Raw genomic sequence first — 22,090 nt, forward strand, 5'->3', positions numbered from 1 at the left:
AAGTTGAGGCTTCCTTCTGGAATCTATCACCACGTCTATGCTTCTGGTCCTTCTTGACAAAAGAAGCCTTCAGAGCTTGCTCAACTTCTCTCTCAGAAGTTCTCTCAGTCAGACGCAACTCTTGTGCTTCTAAACTGCTTTGCAACTCTTCTATTCTCATGGTTTCCAGATCTTTAGAATGTTCAATGGATACAACAATATAATCAAATTGAGGAGTAAGTGACCTCAATATCTTCTCTATGATTACTTGTTCAGAAAGAGTTTCTCCACAAGCCTTCATCTCATTAGTGATCACAATCACTCTAGAGATATACTCAGAGACTTTCTCATTGTTCTTCATGTTGAGATTTTCATATTGCTTTCTCAGGGATTGAAGCTTCACCTTCTTTACTGATACGTCACCACCGTAACACCTGACCAGTATATCCCACGCCTCCTTTGACGTCATAGAATCAGCAATCTTCTCAAACACATTCACATCCACACACTGATGGATGAAGAACAACGCCTTTTGGTCTCTCTTCTTCGTCTCTCTCTGCGCTTCTCTTTGTTCTTCCGTTGCATCCGCTGCAACCGGAATATATCCTCCAGTGACAAGATCTAGAACATCTTGAGCACCAAATAATACACGCATTTGAATCATCCATCTATTCCAATTTTTACCATCAAGAACTGGAAGTTTGGTATTCAAGTTGCTTCCACTCATCTTTAAACTTGTGCAGACAAAAACAGATTTCACTCACACTCACACAGTGTTTCCCAACCCACAAACAATCAAGAAAAAATGTGATTCAACACAACTTTGTTTCCCAGAAACAAAATCAATCACACAGTCACACAAACTCACGTTCACTCGTGTTTCCCTGTGTTTGGAACCGGAGCTCTAGATACCAATTGTTGGTGCACAATGAATAAAGATGGTGACAAAGAGAATAACGGCGCAAAAGAGATGAGAGAATAAATGTTGTATATTCTACTTGCGTTGTTCATAAATGACAGCTACTACAAGGCTATTTATAAGAAAAGAAAATCTTGCCACATAAGCCCTAAAACAGTAAACTTAGTGAACAAGTCTAAGGTACAAACAGTACAGTACTACAAAATACTAAAGTACCCTTACTACTAAACAGCAAAGCTAATGGGACCCAAAAGATAACATCTTCTGGTCAACGACATCTTCTGAGTAACCATCAGAAGATCAGCCCACATCACAACTTCTGAATATTGAATTACTCTTCAATATTTTTTTCCTTCACGTTTAGTATAATAATATAACTATAGATTATATGCGATTTTCTTCCTCAAGTTTTATGCCAATGATTTTAGAGCATGAATTGAATCATGCAGTTAAAAAGTTGTTTCTGATTGGTGTCTTCAAGCACAGTTGTGTTTGGATCACATTGATACTTTCAATGAACCCACATTGAAATTACACTGGAACTGGAACGATGAAAAAGCAACTCACTTCCATACACATACAAGTCATAAAATCTCAAACCTAGCCAATTTCTCAGGCAGAAACAAAATTCTCAAGCAGAAGTATTTTGCTAAGATATATATTGGATTCTTAAAAGTCATTTCAACTTATTTAATTAATTTGTTAGAAGACTAACAGAACTTTCTGGTAGAAAGAGTTTATCAAATACAGGATATCTCAATCACAATAGTGAATACTAGAGTAAGATAAAATTCAGTTGAAAATTAAATTCAACCGAATAACAAACATCACAAAAGTAGAAATTAAACTGTAAGCACAGTAGCATGTGCAAGGGCTTATGAAACAATAATCATCCTAAAACAGATTTTGATATGCGCTCGAGAGAAGCATGATAAGAATTCCTACATTCAAATGTTTATTTTAGCAAATAAACATTTATAGCCTAAAGATTGGTTTTGTTCAGGTCATCAAAGTAAGGGTGTTCCATAGCTTTCTTCGCCGAAATCCTCTTGGAAGGTTCATACTTGAGCATTTGCTGAACACAAAATAGAGAAGAAAACCGATCATTATTAATATAAAAACGGACGCCAGTCAATTGAAAGAGTTAACTAATCACGGGGTTACTTACAGCAAGTAGGTCCAGTCCTGCCTCGTCCAAATTGGGAACTGCCTTTGCAAGATTTTGCGGGCTCCACTGAGGGTACTCATGCCAGTTCATTAGTTTACTAACACCTGGCCACATCTCTTCATTAGGAGTCCCCAACAGCCTGAATATATGGAGGAGTTGTTGCAGCTCAGAATCTCCAGGAAACAGTGCTTGCTTGGTGACAAGTTCAACTATAATAATCCACATGAAAGTAAGTTAAATAAAACCCTGGTGCAAGATAACCCTGGTGCAACAATACTAAGAAATAACACTTATCCTAGTTGAATAACATAAATCCTTACCGAATATGCACGCAACAGACCATATATCCACCGCCATTGAGTAATGAGTAGCCCCCAAAAGGACTTCAGGAGCTCTGTACCACAGAGTTAGTATCTGAAAGTGACAAAAGTTATGCAATCAGGAGCATTTCAGGATTACAACACCTTTTATTTAAAACCAACAAGGGGGTGACACAATCTCAGGGCAGACTATATTAAATATCATACACTATTCTAGAATAAAGACCTACTGAAATTTGCCAATGTCTTGTCAATTATCAAGATACCCCCAACATGTTAATTAATTTTAAAGTAAGAACATAAAAACTATCTCATCAGGTTCTGGAATCAAATCGAAAACAATCTATCCCTATTTTACCTCATGAGTGTACTTCTTAAGTGGCACAGTAAACGCTCTTGCAAGTCCAAGATCAGCAATTTTGAGCATAGTTGTCTTCCGGTCCATCAAGAGATTGTGAGGTTTCAAGTCCCTTTAATAAAAGAGGTCCAAAGTTATAAATAGACACACTAGTAAATAATCTATGGATCTATCTATCTGGGAGATATATAAAGTGTACCTGTGCAAGATTCCATGTCCATGGCAGAAAGCAACACCCTTGCAAAGTTGGTACATCAAGCTCTGAAATGAAAGCCACAAAAAGTACCAATTACTTATAAGAACAAACAACAATAATCAATCAAGTCGGATACTGCAAAATAATTGAAATAAACAGTACTTTGACGGTTGGGGATGGGATGTTTTCCCCAGTTTGGCGAAACGAACGGATGAATTTCTTAAGATCAGTATCCATGTACTCAAAAACCAAGTAGAGCACAGTTTTCCCTTCCTTATTCTGACCTTGTTTCACATCCAATAACCTGATAGAGAATTCATTAACAAAATTAACCTAATTTCGCATCCAATTGAAACCGAAACTAATTAGGGTAAATTGAACAAAAAGGTACTAACCTAACAACATGTGGATCGCGAGAGAGCATTCGCAAAATTGAAACCTCGCGAAGAGTGGTAGGAGGAACACCTTCATCGTCCTCATGAAGCCGAGTCTTCTTCAGAGCAACGATCTTCCCAGTAGCTTTCTCTCTTGCTCTGTACACCTTCCCATAAGTCCCTTCTCCAACTTTCTCTAGCTTCTCAAACGCCTCTTTCGCCGACAACACCACTCCTATTCCACCTGATTTCTCCATCTAGAACAAATTCAACAACAATTCAGCAATGAAAACATCGGGAACAACGGTATAATCGACACTCCTAACAGCGAAACTAGATCCAAAAATCTAATTCAACAAGAACTAGAACAAACTGAAGAATCACGAAGCAGAGAAATCAAGACACAAACCTGAAAGTGCGGAAGCTGCGATCGAGAGGGTTAGGGTTTGTGAGTGTTTTTTGTGATTTTGAAGAAATGAAAATTTAGCGATTTTCTTACAGGAATTTATAAATATATATAATAACGGAAATAAAATCGTTGCGCAACGGACACTTTCCTTTTGAATTTCAAATTCCGCTCTCTTTCGATGCTTCTTTGGTACTATGGGCTGGAAAGTTACTCTGGTTTTTATATTTATGCTAAGTACACCGGGTATATTTTAGTAGCACCCGTACATAATTTAATTATCATTTTAAATAAAATTTCAAATTTTAATCTTTATAAATATATTACTTTTTAAGAAATGTTTTCTTAAAAATATAAAATAAATATCTATTTTTAAAGTTAAAACAAATGGCTCCAAATTCATGTTTGCTATTTTAGACTTTTTGTTAGTTACAACATTATAAAGTTTTGCTCCATTACAATTCAATTCACATGCCAATTTTTTATAAAAAATAAATAAATTCTAGGGTTAAATTTAAATTTTAGAATTATTGAGAAGTGATAGAATAGATTTGACCATCTCAACTTTGAATTTATTTATGTAGGAAAAAAAAGTTTAGTAGTTGTAAAACTTTTTTTAACACTTATTTGCAATTTCAAGGACTTACCGTGATTTGCTACCGTCAGTTATTTTTTAACGCTTAGTTGCCACTCCATTAACGTAATCACGTGTTTGTGATCGTCTAATTAGAATCAGACGGATGTAATTTAAAATAATATCTTTTAAATTATAAAATGAAAATTAAACTTATTTATTATGGATCACGTGATTATGATCTTGCAGCTTTTAATATATTGACTACGTGAATACGTCAAAATTTTAACTGCACATAATTTATTTTTGGCCTTTTGACTACTCTTTATGCCAATTTTTTTAAATAATGTTTTGAGTTTAACAATCATATTAAAGAGCATTCGGATAAGATGACATGATCTTTTCCAACTTAACTAAAAGTTTAATTTTAAGTTTTTTGAACACGCATCAGTGTAATCTTTTAAGGAGAGTTTGATGTCTATTATGAACCTACACGACTTGAGAGATTAGTCTATGAAATTGCGCGCAGAGATTATCCAGCTTATACAAAAAAAAATCACATTAAAGATCAAGATTTAATTTTTATAATATACATATTAAAAAATAAACAAGTTATTAGTCAGAAACATCAAGCAATTAAATTTCTCTAAGTCTAATGAGAATTTGTCAAACTAAAAGCCAATAAATACGAAAGTGTTGAACCTTTTTCAAGTTCACATAATCTTAAAGTTCGTGGATATGTTATAATTAATCAAATCTAAGTGAAATTAGGAAAATTGACATTTTATTTATGTTATGTATTTATAACATCAATAGTCAAAACAACTATTTGTACAAACATAATTTCCAAGGGAAGGATGCACACGTGAACAAAAGAAACATAAAATAAGTAGTGTTATATTTACAAAATGCCTTGTCTAGGGCGATGCCATAGGACCGCCCTACGAGAGACGACGATGAACATCGTCCAGAGGAGGTATCGTCTCGCCCTGTGGTTTTCTCTGGCCTATATGTGGAAGAACGTAGGATAAGACGTTCTTTCAGGCAGAGAGAAGGTCAATGACATTAAGTGACCCACGATTCTCTTGAAAATAGGAATTATATTATCCATTCTTTAACTGAGTGGACATTGTCCCTTTTTGAGGAAACCCTAGGTCTAAGGGACCCTCTATATGTATCTCACCCCCATAGAGGGAAAAAGACAAGCACTAAGTCATACACATCTTCTACTACCTCAAATAACACTGTGCATTCTATGACCATAACACACGATCAATCTAAATGCCCGCCTGCAATCAAGTAGCGCCGACCATCCACAAGACCTATCACCTCACGTGAGTTAGTCCTTTAAACAACTTAAAAAAACATCGTACATGACTTCTCGTCACCGTGAGCAATCCCTCACTAGAAAAATATATTATTTACCTACTAATACCTCTGAGTCACGCTGCACTTGTAAGGGGAACACACACAACTGTACTTTTTGACCAATATAAAATACTTTGAAAAAAGGGGGACAAGACAAATGTATGTGAAATTTTTTTTCAACAATGGGAAGAATCGTGCACTATTGACAACAGTAGTCAAGAAAATAATTCATTTGTACATTTCATTAAACACACTCAATCAATCAAACAACATTATTTTTACAAATATATCTATTTATCTTTCATCTTTTTATTTTAGACGTGCATTAATTAATTTTGTAGCTCACAAAGAAATTTAACTTATTTACTTAACACTGATTGTAAGAGTTATGGAACTCATAACTGGGGGGACATGGTTTCTTCCTTAGCATAATCATTTGAATTGCAAAGAGAATCGCAATTGAGAGTTGTTAGTCGATCACGTAACTAACTTTCAAGTTTGATAATAAATTTAGCAGTCGTTGTGGAACGATACGACCAATACCACTCAAAAACAAGATTCTCTATGTCACAGGAATGTTTGGTATATTCACTCGTGTTATGGTAAAAGTCTGAATAGCCCATGAAGGTGGGAAAAACACAAGAAATGAAGGGTTTGCATTGTGTTGATCAATTTAAAACTTTTCAAGTTTGTTTTAAATGAAGTTCAAGTCAATCATAAATTTTAGAAGATAAAGAAAAAAACATTAACACACACAACTTACCAGGGTTCACCCCTTAACATAGAGCTACATCTTATCCCCTCACACAAACAAATTTTCACTATAGTCTAATAGATTACAATACTACTAACATATGTTCTAGTCAAAGTGACATATATATATATATATATATATATATATATATATATATATATATATATATATATATATATATATATATATATATATATATATATATATATATATATTAGATTTTTCAACACAAAGAACTGATTTCACATGGTTCTCTTTGTCGTCTCAAAGAATATGGAAAGTACTTAGCCCTTTGAAAAATATAATAGTTAAATTAATAAATGATGAGGTGCTTACAAATATATCTCAATAAAATATGTAAACAATTTTAAGCAAATATTCAAGTGTTTGAATATTTCACCACAAAGCTTCTATTATTATATATATTAAAACAGACTCCAAATATATATTCCACATACAACCATTTTTGACACATACAACAATTTTGCGACGTCATTAATATTTCTACGTGACATTTTTCAAAACACATCTCATAACATTTCATCTCTATTAAATTTAGGAACTCTTACCTATACAACTATGATTTTATTTCACCATTTATGTTATCTATAAACTACGTGGCACATCTCAAAACAAATCTCATAACATTTCATCTTTATTAAATTAAGGACCTCTTACCTATACAATTATGATTTTATTTCACCAATTATGTTATCCATCAATCCATTTAATTATTATATTAAACAGTTTTATTCCAATAACTATTTATAAATTAATGTGAATATTGTTGTTTAATAAAATTCGGTGGTTGTTTCTAGATACACATGGAAGTATATCGTGTCAAACTATTGTAGATCTGGTTGCAGAATCGGATTTTGTTATTAATTATTTTGATTTTTATCTCATTATTTTCCCATATTCTATTAGTTTTTCTTAAGTTTAACTTTTTAGTATTACATTAAATAATTTAAAGATGTATTGTATTTGAAAACATATTATAATACTATAAAAAAATAATGTTGTACTTAATTATGTATTATATTTAAAATAGAATAATTTTTTATTGTAGTTACGATAAATTTTATGGGGTTTATTTTTTAGTGTTTGCATTGAAAAGAATAAAATACCCCTTTCAGGGCTTGGTTGCTCGAAGCTCGTATGGAGTCGGACTCTAGAAGTAATTTCTTAGTCCATATTACAACAAGGCTATTTTGGTTCAACCCTAACAAGCCTAAGACCCGTTAGTGCCACTTCGTTTAGGGTCGGGTAACCCATTTTAAAAGTTTTACGCACGGGTTTGCGTTAGTAATCAATTTGATATAATTTACTTTTAAATTTAAGACAATTTAAAACATAAATAATTTGTATTGTTTCAATAGTTTAATGAAAAAATTATTTAAAAAATTATAATTTTTTATTGAATACAATTTAAGTTGTAAACATGGCAATGCAAAAATAAACATGAAATTTAAATTATGATTTTAATATTTTAGTTAAAAACTTGTTTACGCGGACTAAAATTCGAATAAGATAAACAAGCATATTAATTAAAAGAAATTATTTCTTTATGGTGATTAAAAAATGTTAATTAATTTAATATAAAATAATAATTTGTGTCTCTAAAATTAGTGGTGATTTGTAATCTCTAATCGATTAGCAATATACTATTAGAAATGTTTATTAAATTAAATTTAATTTGTTATATATTTTTAAAAATGAAGGAGTTTGAAGGACATACTACTTTGATTACTGAAAAACATTTTACTATACACTAGTTATCTATCACCATTATTTTAGGTCTATAAATATCTTTAATATAGTAAGGGTAAGCAGACAAACGAGAAGAATTTCCATGCTGAAAGAGCTAAGGATGTCTTAGAACTAATGCATACTGATATATGTGATTCTTTCCCTAAAATTTCTAGGAATGGACAATGGTATTTGATTCATGAGAAATCTCAATCTTTGGACGTGTTTAAGTCATTTAAAGTTAAGGTCGAACTTTAACTTGGAAATAAAATAAAGGCTGTCAAATCTGGTCGTGGTGATGAATACTATGATCATTATGCTGGATTAGGAGTACAACGTTCAAGATCCTTTGCGCTTTTCCTCAAAGAGTGTGGAATTGTACTGCAATACACAATATCGGGAAAACCCAACATGAATGGAGTTGCCAAACGAGAAAGCCAAATTTTTAAGGATATGGGGAGGAATATGATTAGTCATTCTTCTCTTCCCCAATCACTTTGTAGAGAGGCATTAAAAACCACAATTTATATCCTTAATATAGTACCGAGTAAAGTAGTATTTAAGATCCCTTATGAGTTATAGACCGAGAAAAGCCCAACGTCAAGAAACTTCACAATTGGGGATGTCTTGATGAAACGAGGCCGTATAGGCCCCATGAAGGTAAGTTAGATAGTTAGATGTAAAGACTATTGTCTGTTATTTTAATGGATATGTCGAATGCTCTTATGGGTACAAGTTTTAAAATCCCATCACAAGAAAAGTTATGAAATTGGAAATGCAACACTCCTTGAGGATGTAAAGTTTGGAGGGAAAGGAAGCAGAAGAAGAGTTGTCTTTGATGAAGAAACTATTTGTCTCAATGATCAAATCTTTGTACCTGTATTTTTTGGGAAATAGATCCTAAAAAATACAATCATGTTATTCCCAACTTCCCTTAAGAACAAGACAATACTAAGTTTCTTCCTTGAGCACCACTTCTAGTTCAAACTCAACTACCTCAACCGCTTCCATTAAGAAGATCCACTAGAGAGAGGAAAAGTTTAATTTAAGATGAATATGATGTATTTCTTCAGTAACATGAGGATGTCATTGGTTTGATTAAGGAAAATCATGGCATCAGATTTTATGGCTTGCACTGTGGTGTCAAATCATGCAATTTGGCTGCAAAACTTTATCACAGGCCTACACATCGCCGGGATAATCGAAACACCCTTGAAGTATTATTGTGACTATATTGATATTGTGCTACACTCAAAAAAAATATGAGTTCTACAAAACCAAAATTTATTGATATCAAGTATCTTTTTCTGAGAGAAAAAGTTAAGGAGAAGCAAATTTTGATAGAAGATATAGGAACAAACTTAATGCTAGTTGATCCACTAATCAAAGGTTTGTCATTTAAGGTTTTTCACGGGCATGTTGGTCACATGGGAATTGATTTTCATATTTCCTTAGACCAATGGGACTATTTTCCTTAGTTTTCTATGTACTATGCTTTGATTTTATTTTGGTACAAACTTTATGTTATGTTTGATTTTCTTCAAGAATAAAAACTCATGAGGTACTATTTCTATAACCATGTTAAGTTTTTTGTTATGTGCAGATATTGTAATTTTGAAAAGCTCCTAAGGAACTTCAGTTTGATCTCACTAAAGACTTAAGTAGGACCAATTAGAAATATGCATGAGTTAGAGCTCACATTGCTTGGAATTTTTAAGCCACTCATCCATATCGATCTATATCATCAAGTAAATAGATGAGGTGGTCGTCGTGGTTCCGTCATATTATACGTCAATGACGACAGCCGCGGTAGTCCCGTTATTGATGTATGAGATAGACCATATTGTAAAGTTGAAATCTAAGTATAAATTACATTCAGATGCGTGCCTAAAGATTTATGATATAATTATTAAGATATATCGCCCAAGTGGGAGATTGATGGAATTTTTTTATAAATAATATATTTTTATATTTCAATAATTATTATGTGGGAATATGTTTTTTAAATATATTAGATATTTTATCAAATAAGTGCCATAAGCAATTAAGTGATCAAATAAAGTTAAGGGTCAAAGTATTCAATATACACTAATCAATACAAATTGCTTACTAGTAAACAAAAATATTGAATGTAATTCTTGTCTATATCAACCAAAAATGGTAAATAACATGTATATAAGAATGAAACTCTACATCAAACAAATACAAATCATAAGAGTTTGATGTCTATGTTGTGTATGGTAATCGATCAGCCAAATAGAAGTACATATGTCCCATAGCTCCCGTGATAAACTCATTTTTATACCTAGATTCTACAGTCACAATTTCACCATCCTTAATCTTGAGTGAACCTTCTTTAGGATAACATACTGACATTTGAATAACATAACCTTTCTCATTTCCTGCTTTCGTCCCAGTACCGTATCTTGGTGTTGATGTGCACAATATTCTTCCATCCTAATTATTGAATCCAAAAATATTTGTTAAGCTAATAAAGATTAAATATTAAAAATGCATTATTACACAACTAATTTATCGATGTACAAAATCAAGCACATTTATCACCAATTAAAAACTAAATTAAGCAAATATAATCATGTTCAACAAAATTTGTCAAATTAAAAATAAACTCTACCTACCTGTCTGTATAGTGATGCATTAACAACTCCTGAATGCATATGAGCAGTGCTGTATATAAGATAACCACCTTTTTCTATAGGGATACTTGCTTTCTGAACATGAATAGGGTTATTATTATTGTTTCCTAGAATAGTATACTCTGCCTATAACAAATTAAAAAATATATTCATCAATCAATTGTTTATAACGTGAAAATTGATTAAAATATATGTTATTATAAGGTTTTAGATTTTTTTATCGTACTTTTAGATGGAAACGTAAATTGTTAGCATATGTTATGTTAGATACTAGAGTTTCCATGAACCTCCTTCTTAGGTATCAAATCTCAGTCTTTGGAGTTTTATATTTATAATTACTTAATTTAACTGATCATGAAATTGAGAAAACTAATTTAAGTAACTTATTTACCAGACAATCATGGGTTGTTTTAGACCCATTTGTTCTGACTCGATCGGTAGAATCAAGTACATAAAATCTAACAGGAATATGATCTTGGTCCCAGTCCACCCACGTTATTTTGTATCTTAATGCAAGCTTTCTCCTTGGTGCTTGAAACCCCTCTTCCAATTTGCAATGAAATCCATTTTGGCAACAAAAGACTCCACCTTTATACTCAGGGGACAATGGTTTTCCATGGATGTCACGTGTCACGTTATAAAAATTATCTGGAAGATTAAATTGGTCACACCTACACTCAGTGCAGCTTTTCCTATCTTTTGTACCACGTGTATCAATAACCATGATACTGAATAACCATTTCTCTTCCCATCCTTCTGTAATATTTGCAGGGTTACCCAGTTCAAGTGCAAAAGGATGTGGTAGATTTGAAACTGTTCCTCGCGATTCACTTCCTAAACCCCAATAAAGTGGAAGAATACCGTCGTTGCATGTTCCATCATTTCTTTTGAAATTGGGACCCCCATGATTAGGATCATCTAACATATTCTTCCCCTTAGTTATAATATATTTTACAGCAAACCAATGATGGAAGTATGTTTCATACAAGGGTACAGAATTCCCTTGTTCATCAATTAAATCAACATCAAAGCTTTTGACTCCAATATGCCCTTTTGGAAACTCAATATCAAACAAATTTGTATTCACAACTTCTCCGGGTCCCACTTCAAACTTTTCAGACACATATTTTGCAGAGTGGATAATTTTTCGAGGCATTTGTTGTTTGGAGTAAGTTGTGTCTGATAGAATCACCAGTATTAATAATGAAAAAGTAATTGCTTTGGGGATCATTCTCATGTTTACCTGCACATGAATTATTATTGTCACATAATTAGTTAAGAATAATGTTTGTAGTTTTATTATTTTATGTAAATTGATATATTAAAATTAGAGTAAGTCCTTGATAATTAGGAAAGTTAATTTGAAAGAAATGTGTACCACATGAAAACCCATAGTGAATATTTGCTCTTTGACAAATTTCCAAGAAATTTTTAAATTTAAGATGGGGTGAAAATAAGTTTGTGAATATGTGAATGTCTTGCATGTTTCTTATATTTATACTAAAAATCTATAAGGTTGTCGTAATTTTGAAAATATTCCAAAAATAGATGTGTTTTTAATATCCAACACATACAGTGAATCATAATTTATTGTATTTGAGGTGTTTTTATTTGAACATATGTAGTTTCAAAAGAAAACAAAAAAAAAACTTGTAAAGAATTAAGTGGGTTTCTGGCAATTCAAGTTGTTTGAAGAAAACCAGTTTACCCAACTATTAATAGGTTTAGCAAATTTTTCTTCTTCTAATTTTAGATTACATCTCAACCAAAATATTTGAAATAACAAATGTATATCCAATAGTTAAATAGTAAGTTATTCAAAAAATAGTTAATTAGTTAGAGATTTTTGTTGTTGTGTTTTACTTTACTTTTGTCAAACAATTTCAACTAAAAAAACTCGTAAATTATACAGAGTGTTACTCCTATACATGTGAATCGTTTAAATAAATTTTAAGCCTCTTAACGCATGTAACATTGTCCATCTCTTAAAAATTTGTGACGCCAAGGTTTATCAATTAGCATTATACATTAGATTTAAGCTAATTTATATTATTGTATAGTTTATATAAATTATATTTATATTTTATCTTTTATGATAACAAAATAATTTATTTATTTTTAAAAAAAGGCCTATGAATTCTTCATAAATAGAAAAATAAATTAGCGATATTGATTTTTATTCATTTAATTATTTATTATAATAAAACAAATATAATATTAATGAGAATATAAAGGATACCCCCATCATAAACAAAGATTAAAAGTCTATATGAGATATGTGCTTCCGGCTCCTCATGCATTTTTTCTTTCTCTAAATTTCTTTTTTCTCTGACTTCTCTATAACCAGTCACCCTTCTCCTCTTCCTTAACTTCAAATTTCCAGTCTTAGAGAGATGTCGACATTGTGTCGGTGGTCTCTTTGTCAACCATTTCAAGCGATTCTATGGCAAGGTGCCCGAAAATGTTGGTGATCTCCTCTATTCAGATGGTTCCTCTGTTCTTATGGTATGATCTTTTTGCAGCAGTTGGTTTTTTTCGAGTTGGTCAAATCTGTTATCAATTGACGTTTGTTGTGACCAGATCGATAATTAGTTTCTTCATTGTCGTCAATGGTCTTTTGTTGTTTAATAAAATTCGGTGGTTGTTTCTAGATACACATGGAAGTATATCGTGTCAAACTATTGTAGATCTGGTTGCAGAATCGGATTTTGTTATTAATTGTTTTGATTTTTATCTCATTATTTTCCCATATTCTATTAGTTTTTCTTAAGTTTAATTTTTTAGTATTAAATTAAATAATTTAAAGATGTATTGTATTTGAAAACATATTATAATACTATAAAAAAATAATGTTGTACTTAACAATGTATTATATTTAAAATAGAATAATTTTTTATTGTAGTTACGATAAATTTTATGGGGTTTATTTTTTAATGTTTGCATTGAAAAGAATAAAATACCCTTTTCAGGGCTTGGTTGCTCGAAGCTCGTATGGAGTCGGACTCTAGAAGTAATTTCTTAGTCCATATTACAACAAGGCTATTTTGGTTCTGTCATACCCCAAATTTGTCCTACCCTTTTAATTTTTAACTGGCTTAAGCATTGCATTCATTTGCATCCATCCATTAGGTCATCTAACACATCATGCATCATTAATCAATAAATTTGGCATGGGATCAAGGGTCTTGGAAATTAAGGCTTCTACTTCACTCAAGCTTGATTCATCTGGCTATTCTTTAAGTATCGAATGTGAAATTATGGTTTTGACAGATGGTCACTATGGATTTCCTTCTCATCAAGCTACGAGGGCTATTCTTCATCCGAATTCATCAAGGTAGGATCAGGGTCTTTCATCTGAGGTTGTATCCAACAATTGAAAAAAGGGTAATCACATCAAAGTTAAAAGGTGTGCTTATCAGGTGTTTTGTTTCAAAATACAAGTTAAATTAAACTTTGGATTCAAGTAATGGCATATGGGGTCAATTGTGTTTCGAATTATGGAAAAAAATTGAGATGCACGCAAGGGTGGAACTTAAGGAGTATTTGTACGAGTTCTGATCGAGATTTCACCTGAACACGGTTCAAGGTTCATGTCAAAGATGGTTCGTATCGTACAAGTTCATCATTCACTCATTCAAAATCTACACATTCAAAGGGTTCAAGGTCCATATATTTAAACATTCATACATTCCAACAAAGTCAAAAGGTCATTATTCACTACAAAAGCCAAAAAAGTCCAAACCATTACAAAGTTTAAATAAAGTCCAAGATTCTACAAGAAACCTATACAAATATAAACCTTGAACCACCTATTCTAAGAGCATATTCAAATAGTCACACAACTTGATTCAAATTGATTTCATTTGCCTTGTTCTAATAATCCCATGTTCTCTCCAACTATGCTGCAAATATCAAAATGTCAAATAGCAAATGCTTCGTACTGCCATAGGAACTCATGGTCTGTACATACTTCAACCATTTCACGTTCATGTCACCCCAAAAGTGAGTTATTTAACTTCATTCATTGCCACTCCCAAATTCACTTTACCCATTACCACATGTCTTTTGTTTGAAACATCATTCAATACCACCAACCTGCATGATTGGAAAATGGAACAAGTCAGGTTCATCCAAAGATTAATACAAGGCTATATTAGCAAGGACCAACAAATAACAGCAGCCATTCATTATTTAACCTTTGTTCATATTCATTCAACATAAGAAACATATTATAACACCTGCATACAAAGAAACCGCAAGCCATACCATTCAATTTCAACTTTGATTCACCATAAGATACATTCAAGTTGAAGACATACAATCCAATTCACATTCAAGATCAAATTCAACACTCCCTAACATCTAACTTCATCTATCACCGAAGCACTTTGCTAAACCAACTGTCATGCTATTCCAAAATTACTAACAGTAGTAGAAAATAGATTTCTAACAGCAACTTTTCAAACCTATTACTAACCAATTGCCTACTAAATTTAGCTCTGCATACCTGCTTACCAGCTAACCAGTCCACAAACCGGTCCATACATGAGCCTAGTCCAGCTACAAACGCAAAAGGAAATTCGACGAGCCTGCACCAATGCGACTCGTACAGCCCTAAGTCATCGTGCATACCAGAATAAAACCTGCCACACATCAAGAAAACCAAGGCAATGCATCAGAAAAATAGCTCAGTTATCCATATTGAAACCGCATCGCATCTTACATCAATTCAACTAACTTCAAGCTCTAAACAGAAACAACAGAATTTTACTAACTTCCATAACTGTCTCAACTAACTTCTAACAGATTTTTTTACCTCTCTAACCACCTATAACCACCCCTAACAGAATGTTAACTAACTTCTTCCAACTCCCCCCTTAAATAACCATAACTAACTTCAACCAACAACCACCAAAACAGAATAACTAACTCTCCAAACAGCTCCAACTGATTCAAATCCCACCCTCCATCTCATAACCGAATTCCTTAATCCAATGGCTCACATCCTCTCATGAACTCTATATAAATCAATCTCCCTCCACAATTCAAATTCTTCCACGCCATTTTCACCATTCATCACAATCTCACACCATTTTTCTTCTACTCCATTCATCTTCACCTTCTCCCTCAGTTCACTCTGCATTCCTCTCAATCTCTCACCTCACCTCACTAAAGCTCATGAACCTATAGCTGTCAGTGCTTCATCAATGGAAGCTCTGAACAGTTGAGCTTGGCCTTCAATCCTCACCTCACTGCAACCTCACCACCTCAGATCATCATCATCCTCAACACTCTACTCTCAATTTCGCATCATAACAACAACACAAGGCAACAGAACGAAAATTGCAAAAAGAAAAGAGAAGAAGAAGAGGATAGAAGGAATTGTAGGACGAAGCAGAATCAGGAACAAGTTACCTAAGGTTCGTCGTCACCATCTTCGTATTTGCTTCAAGCTGAGGTTCCTCTTCAAGACTCCGCGTTTATTTCGCGTCGAGCTACTAGTTTTCTGTTACCGTCATCGCCGTTGAAGAGTCGCCGGAACTGCTCCGGTCGGTAAGCCTGAAACCTCTTTAATCTTCTTTGATTGAGGTGTTGTTTGAGCTTCGTGTTGCAATAATTGAAGGAATTTAGGTTCGATTTTGGGTTTGGGGATGGTTAGGTTTTTTTTTCACTGGTGGCCTCTGATCCATGCGTTAGGCTTGCTCATAGGGGAAATTGATGAAGGGTTTAGATTCAGGGAGTAATTCTTGTCAAGTTTCGTGTTTGGTGGCTCTCGTTTCGAGTAGTCTTCAGGTTGGTATGGTGCAGCGACGGCGGAGAGGTCCGCTGGAAATTGCTCCGGTGAGGCAAGCAAGTAGAGAGAAGAACTAGATTGGAAAATTGAGCTTGAAAGATGAAATCTCAAAGGTCACACGCGTTTAGCCCTAAAACGCACCGTTTGATCAATTTTCTTTTTAATTCTTTTTTTTTTACTTTAATTCAATAACTGAAAAAAAGATACAAAAAATCTGATTGGGTCAAACAAATGCCCTGGGCCCTAGCGTACTTGCTTCACTCTGCACCTCCTTTAGGCCCATGCACCCCCTCCTTTTTTTAATTCTGAAACAAAAAAACAAACAATTCTGATGGGCCTTCCCTTTGGGCATGCGTCAGTTCATTGACTGCACCACCATTTTCCAGTTCACACCCCCCTGAAGTTGTATTTTTACAAGTTAGAATTGGGTCCTTTCTATAGTTTTTTCATTTTTTTGGTCATAAAAACAATAAAAAAATCATTATTTCTAGGTAAATCTCAGTTAATATTTTAGAGTTTAATTGCTAGATTCTTTTAGGAATTGTTGACATAAACAAAATGCCATATAAAAAAATATTATTAGTTCTTTTCCCTAATAAACTCTAGGTTTTTAGTAATCTTTTAGTCATTAATTGGTAAAGTTTCCCACTTCAAAAACTCATAAAAATAGTAGTATTTTGTGCTAATGTTTGAATAGTTTCTTTTATTTCTTTCGTAGCATTTCTATGTTATTTTTGTATAATCCTTGTGTGATTTTGTTGCTTGTTTTTGGGCCAAACTTTGGCCTATGTTAATACCATTTTAATGTTCCTTTTAGAATCTATCCCGTTACCATCATAACTTTAGGTAGATATTCCTTGGTACATAAACAACAATTTTAGGTTAGACTTTCTTAGGTTAGTTTCCCCTCATCATTTCTTTTTCTTTTTCAACACTAAAATACTTAATAAATACTCAAAATAAAATCCCTTTAAAAAATACAAAGAAAACACTTAAAAAACATTAATAAAGGTTGAAAAATCATTAAATAGGGAATAGAAGCTTGAATCTCCCTTGCTTAAGGGAATCATTCGAGTGCTTGGATCTCCCTTGCTTAAGGGAACCATTCGAGCATAAGTTCCCAATTTCTAAAAAGCACCAACCAAAGAGTAACTCGAGTTTCCCTTGCTTAAGGGATTTCCTCGAAACACTCAAAATCTCTCTCTCTCATCTCTTTTCTTAAGGGCAATGTTATTTCCGCTCGTACGCATCGTAGGTCGTCCCTTATGCAAGAGCGCGAACGTTAACTCCGCCCAACTATAAAACACAAAAACAAACAGAAAATCTTGAGCCGAGCTACGGTAACTCTGATTCCTGAAAAGGATACGTAGGCAGCGGGGTAGGGCCCGTGCGAGTACAATTCTTTCTTTTCCCTACATTTTGCATGCATTCGCATTTAGGTTTTAGACATAGATATACACCCTTTAGATAGAAACGAACATAGGTGGATACCATCGAGTACGATGGGCGTGAGGGGTGCTAATACTTTCCCCCCGCGTAACCGACTCCCGTACCTAGATTCTCTGGTCGCAAGACCCTGTTCTTATCCTTTCTTAGGTTTTCTGATATTCCTTTCCCTTATGGGATAAATATATTGGTGGCGACTCTGTTCATTTTTCGCGAGCGTGCGACAGCTAGCGACTCTGCTGGGGACGTTAGACCTATTGCGGGTCCGTACTTAGTGAGTCGATCCTAGCCTTTGTTTGTTTTATTTTATTGGGTGTTTATTTGTTTCTTATATGTTTGCATCATTTGTATATATATATATATATATATATATATATATATATATATATATATATGCTTGCATATCATGTCTATTTTCCGCGTGCATATCATGTTTACTTTCCGCATGCATCTGGACTATATTATGGGTCCCCGTGGGGGCCACATATTTTTTTGCTTTGTTTTGCAGGTGGGGGGTTTGTGTGAGGTAAAAGGCCCACTACCTAGGCCAGTGACACATAGAATTAGTGTGGATGCTCATGTTGACTCCTGTAGCACTTGCTATGATCGAGTTTGACATGGGGTACGTTCACCGCATCTACTCAAACCAATCCAAAAGAGAATTGCAATTCAATCACAACAATAAAAGTAGAAGTGGTTGAAAATAAAGTTGGGGAGAGTGAAAAAGAAAAGATGGTGGTGATGGAAAATCAAGAAGAAAACAATGAAAAGAAGGATGAAGCAAAGGCGACCGATCCTGGACAAGTTACCTTACCAGTTACCATTGGAAATATCTATTTTGATAATGCTTTAGTTGATCTTGGATCAAGCGTCAATCTTCTTCCATTATCCACACCATGAGAAAGATTGAAGATCTTCATTTGAGCCCTACGACAATGAAATTACAACTTGCTGACAAGTCAACCACAAAACCAATTGGCGTGATGAAAGACGTAAAGATCAAATTGGAGAGTTTTCAATGTTCAACTGACTTTGTGGTAATAAGCATGAACGGTAATGAAGACGGCCCTGCAATCTTAGGTCGTCCCTTCATAAAATTGGCAAGAATGATGATTGACGTGGATGAAAGGAAAATGAAGGTAAGGCACAAAGAGGGAGAAATCAATTTCACATTGTTTCAACACAAGGAGGATGATTATTCCAAAGATAAAGCTCATGATGAATTAGGCCTGGAAGCATTAAAAGAAATGGACAAGAAAGAAAGGCCAAAGTATGGTGGCAAGGACATTTTGACGAATTCATACAAACCACCATAAAGCTTAGTCGAAATAGGCGTCGAGCTAACGACGTTAAACAAGCACTTGTTGGGAGGTAACCCAACTTTTCATTGCTTTCATTTCCTTTATGCATAATTAATAGATTAGTAGGAAGAAAATGGCATGACATAGCACAAAGAAAATTCTGCAGAAAACAGAATTATGCAGAGTTCGCTACGCGAAGCCCTGCTTCGCTGCAGCGAACGCAGCAAGTTCAGCAAAAATCTTTGCCAATCATGCCATCTTCTTCATTTTTTGTGTGTTTTCACTTTTGAGCTATAGATGACTTATGACCAATTCATGATGCTTGTTATCCTCTAACGATGAATTGAAAGAAGAAGCATAGAGTGGAAGATCAATTTCACTTAAACCAAAAGAACAAGGTTAAGGACATGAGTTGAAAGGATTGCACTATCCAAGGTACATGTTTAATGCTTTCTTAGAATTTAGCATATACATGACATGAGTAGGCTGCATAAAACTAGTTCATTCAAACCTATGCCATGACATGTTTTCATATGAATCACTAAGTTCTAAAACAAGAAAGTGAGGTAACCTTCCATTGTTCACAATATGCTAAGGAGACTGATAAATTCTTGTTTTAACTCGTTTGATTCATGCTTAATCTTGCATTTATGTTGGTAATTGCAAAGACATAGAAGGGATCAAGGCAAATTCTTTGAAATTGAGCATAACTACTAAACCAAATATAGCCTCATTATCCTTTGTGAGTAAGTGATCTTTTGCAAACCCTTTTTGAGCCATATGACTATGAATCTATCATTGATGAACTGAACAATACATTAAGTAAACCACTTAATGGATATTGTTCTATATCTTTGAAAATCATAAAAAGTTCATAAATGATAGATTCTATTTTTCCTTGAATAAAACCTTCAAACCATGATATCTTTTGCCAAATCTTAATGAGCATTCATAGCAAGTAAGGTGTTGTTCAAGTTGGGAAGAAAAGAGAAAAAAATACTTTCTTCAAAAGAAAATAAAGAGATATGAGAATCAAAAGAAGAAATAGAAAGTAAGAAAAGAAAAAAAAAAGAAAAAGAAATGAACAACAAGAAAGAATTCAAAAAGAAAGAAACAAGAAAGGTAGGATGAGTGATATGTGTAGAAGAATCACAATTTATGAATGCTCTTCTAAAAAGAAAAATCAACAACCTTTTTGTTTCCATTACCCCTAGAAATGACACTTCCTTGGTACCTTGGCCACATTACAACCATAAAAGACCTTAGTGATCTATGTTCTTGCTTATCAACATATCTTGCTTGGATGAAAGTATGAATTGATCTAGATGTTAGCAAAATTTGTCATGTGAGAGATCAACATACCTCATCATTTTCACTTATACAAAAAATGTGGTAAGTGTGATTCATGATTAACATGTTTAGTGCTTTGGATTGATTGACATGGTTTTTATGTGGAAGACTTGTTTCATGAATATGTCTAAGTACTAAAGGAAGTCATAAAACATTTATCCTTGGATGTTCAAACTTCAAAGAGCCATGTGCCTCCTATACTTCATTGAGAAATTTGGTTAATCATGTGAAGGTGGTTTAGAAACTCTTGCTTTTGTTTTTACTTTGATTGAGGACAAGCAAAGATTACAGTTGGGGAGAGTTTGATAAGTGCTTTATTCATGCTAAAATGACTTATTATAACATAGCACTTATCTTGCTTATTTGACCTATTTCTCACATAAAAACCCCCAATTATTGAATAAACTATTATTGTGCAAGATTACTTGGCTTGGTTTGTTTTTGTGCAGGATTTGGCCTTAAAGCAAAAACCAGAAAACAGAGCATTCGCTGCAGCGAACTATATTTCGCTGTAGCGAACTCCAGGCACTCAAAGGCAAAAATCCAGAAACAATGCATTCGCTGCAGCGAAAGGTAGCGAATGGTAGCGAAGGCCCGATTCGCTGCAGCGAACTATATTTCGTTGTAGCGAATGAAGTCAGAATCAAACTTCCCAGTTTCGCTAGCAGCAAGCAGTAGCGAGGTACATTCGCTGCAGCGAACCATATTTCGCTGTAGCGAAGTTTGGTGGTTTCTAGAAGATTTGAATTTCTTAAAGCTGAAGAAAAAATTCGTTGTAGCGAAATATCCTTCGCGTAGCGAACTCTGGCGGTTCAACAAAGACTTAACCCTGAAGCAAACGTTCGCTGTAGCGAACTTCTGTTCGCGTAGCGAACTCAGGCGGCCAAAACTGCTATAAAAGGAGCAGAACTCATTTCAGAAAGCATTCATTCAGTTTCTATCATTGTAACACTTTTGTAATAGCAGTAGAATAGAAATATAAGAGGTTTTTAGGGAGAAGGAGCTGGAGATACATCGAGAGTCGAGAAATCGTCATTGATGTCGTTCCAACTCAAATCTTCCATTGAGCTTCAAACTACCATGAGTAGCTAAATCCCTCTCTTGTTGGGATTGGTCGTAGTTCACCAAACAATATGTATTTTCTTTGATCATGGCGTTATATATAATTTATGTTTGAATCATTATCGTTGTTATCTTCGTTTTACCGTTTATTTCATGGATTGAATTGATATTGACAAATACGATTCTAATCTCGATCCAAGATAACAACTATTAAACTCTAAATGCTAGACATAGATTTAGGTTTAATATTCACTTCAAGTATTGAAACTTAATGCTACCGTATCGTTTAATAGGCTGAGAAATCGTCGATTAAAC

At 33.7% G+C, this 22,090-nt stretch overlaps 2 protein-coding genes and 1 long non-coding RNA gene across 3 annotated transcripts; all 3 read right to left on the reverse strand.

Annotated features, from left to right (window-relative positions):
- Positions 1-1,574: 1,574 nt before the first annotated feature.
- LOC131617876 (cell division control protein 2 homolog D-like) lies at positions 1,575-3,881 on the reverse strand. Its single transcript, XM_058889150.1, has 8 exons — positions 3,724-3,881; positions 3,336-3,571; positions 3,103-3,244; positions 2,944-3,005; positions 2,745-2,856; positions 2,387-2,480; positions 2,067-2,275; positions 1,575-1,973 (listed from the first exon to the last, which is right to left on the reverse strand). The coding sequence occupies exons 2-8, from the start codon at positions 3,569-3,571 to the stop codon at positions 1,881-1,883; spliced, it is 948 nt and encodes a 315-aa protein (XP_058745133.1). The 5' UTR covers positions 3,724-3,881; the 3' UTR covers positions 1,575-1,880.
- A 6,510-nt stretch (positions 3,882-10,391) lies between these two features.
- On the reverse strand, positions 10,392-12,059 carry LOC131617888 (uncharacterized). Its single transcript, XM_058889161.1, has 3 exons — positions 11,214-12,059; positions 10,805-10,948; positions 10,392-10,622 (listed from the first exon to the last, which is right to left on the reverse strand). The coding sequence occupies exons 1-3, from the start codon at positions 12,057-12,059 to the stop codon at positions 10,392-10,394; spliced, it is 1,221 nt and encodes a 406-aa protein (XP_058745144.1).
- A 2,503-nt stretch (positions 12,060-14,562) lies between these two features.
- LOC131617900 (uncharacterized) lies at positions 14,563-16,621 on the reverse strand. Its single transcript, XR_009288700.1, has 3 exons — positions 16,238-16,621; positions 15,330-15,465; positions 14,563-14,917 (listed from the first exon to the last, which is right to left on the reverse strand). It is a non-coding gene; the product is annotated as an uncharacterized LOC131617900 (long non-coding RNA).
- Between the last annotated feature and the right edge of the window lie 5,469 nt (positions 16,622-22,090).

This window comes from Vicia villosa, linkage group LG1, assembly GCF_029867415.1.
Source record: "Vicia villosa cultivar HV-30 ecotype Madison, WI linkage group LG1, Vvil1.0, whole genome shotgun sequence".
NCBI classification, from domain to species: Eukaryota; Viridiplantae; Streptophyta; class Magnoliopsida; order Fabales; family Fabaceae; genus Vicia; species Vicia villosa.

What these genes read in the sequence shown, in the direction of transcription:
- LOC131617876 (XM_058889150.1), bottom strand. Translation starts at nt 3,571, where the DNA reads ATGGAGAAATCAGGTGGAATAGGAGTGGTGTTGTCGGCGAAAGAGGCG. An exon ending in CGCGATCCACATGTTGTTAG is followed by an intron (nt 3,245 to 3,335) that starts GTTAGTACCTTT and finishes ATTCTCTATCAG; the next exon opens with GTTATTGGATGTGAAACAAG. An exon ending in GTCTGTTGCGTGCATATTCG is followed by an intron (nt 2,276 to 2,386) that starts GTAAGGATTTAT and finishes GGATTATTATAG; the next exon opens with TTGAACTTGTCACCAAGCAA.
- LOC131617888 (XM_058889161.1), bottom strand. Translation starts at nt 12,059, where the DNA reads ATGAGAATGATCCCCAAAGCAATTACTTTTTCATTATTAATACTGGTG. An exon ending in AAACAACCCATGATTGTCTG is followed by an intron (nt 10,949 to 11,213) that starts GTAAATAAGTTA and finishes AATTTGTTATAG; the next exon opens with GCAGAGTATACTATTCTAGG. An exon ending in ATGCATCACTATACAGACAG is followed by an intron (nt 10,623 to 10,804) that starts GTAGGTAGAGTT and finishes TTCAATAATTAG; the next exon opens with GATGGAAGAATATTGTGCAC.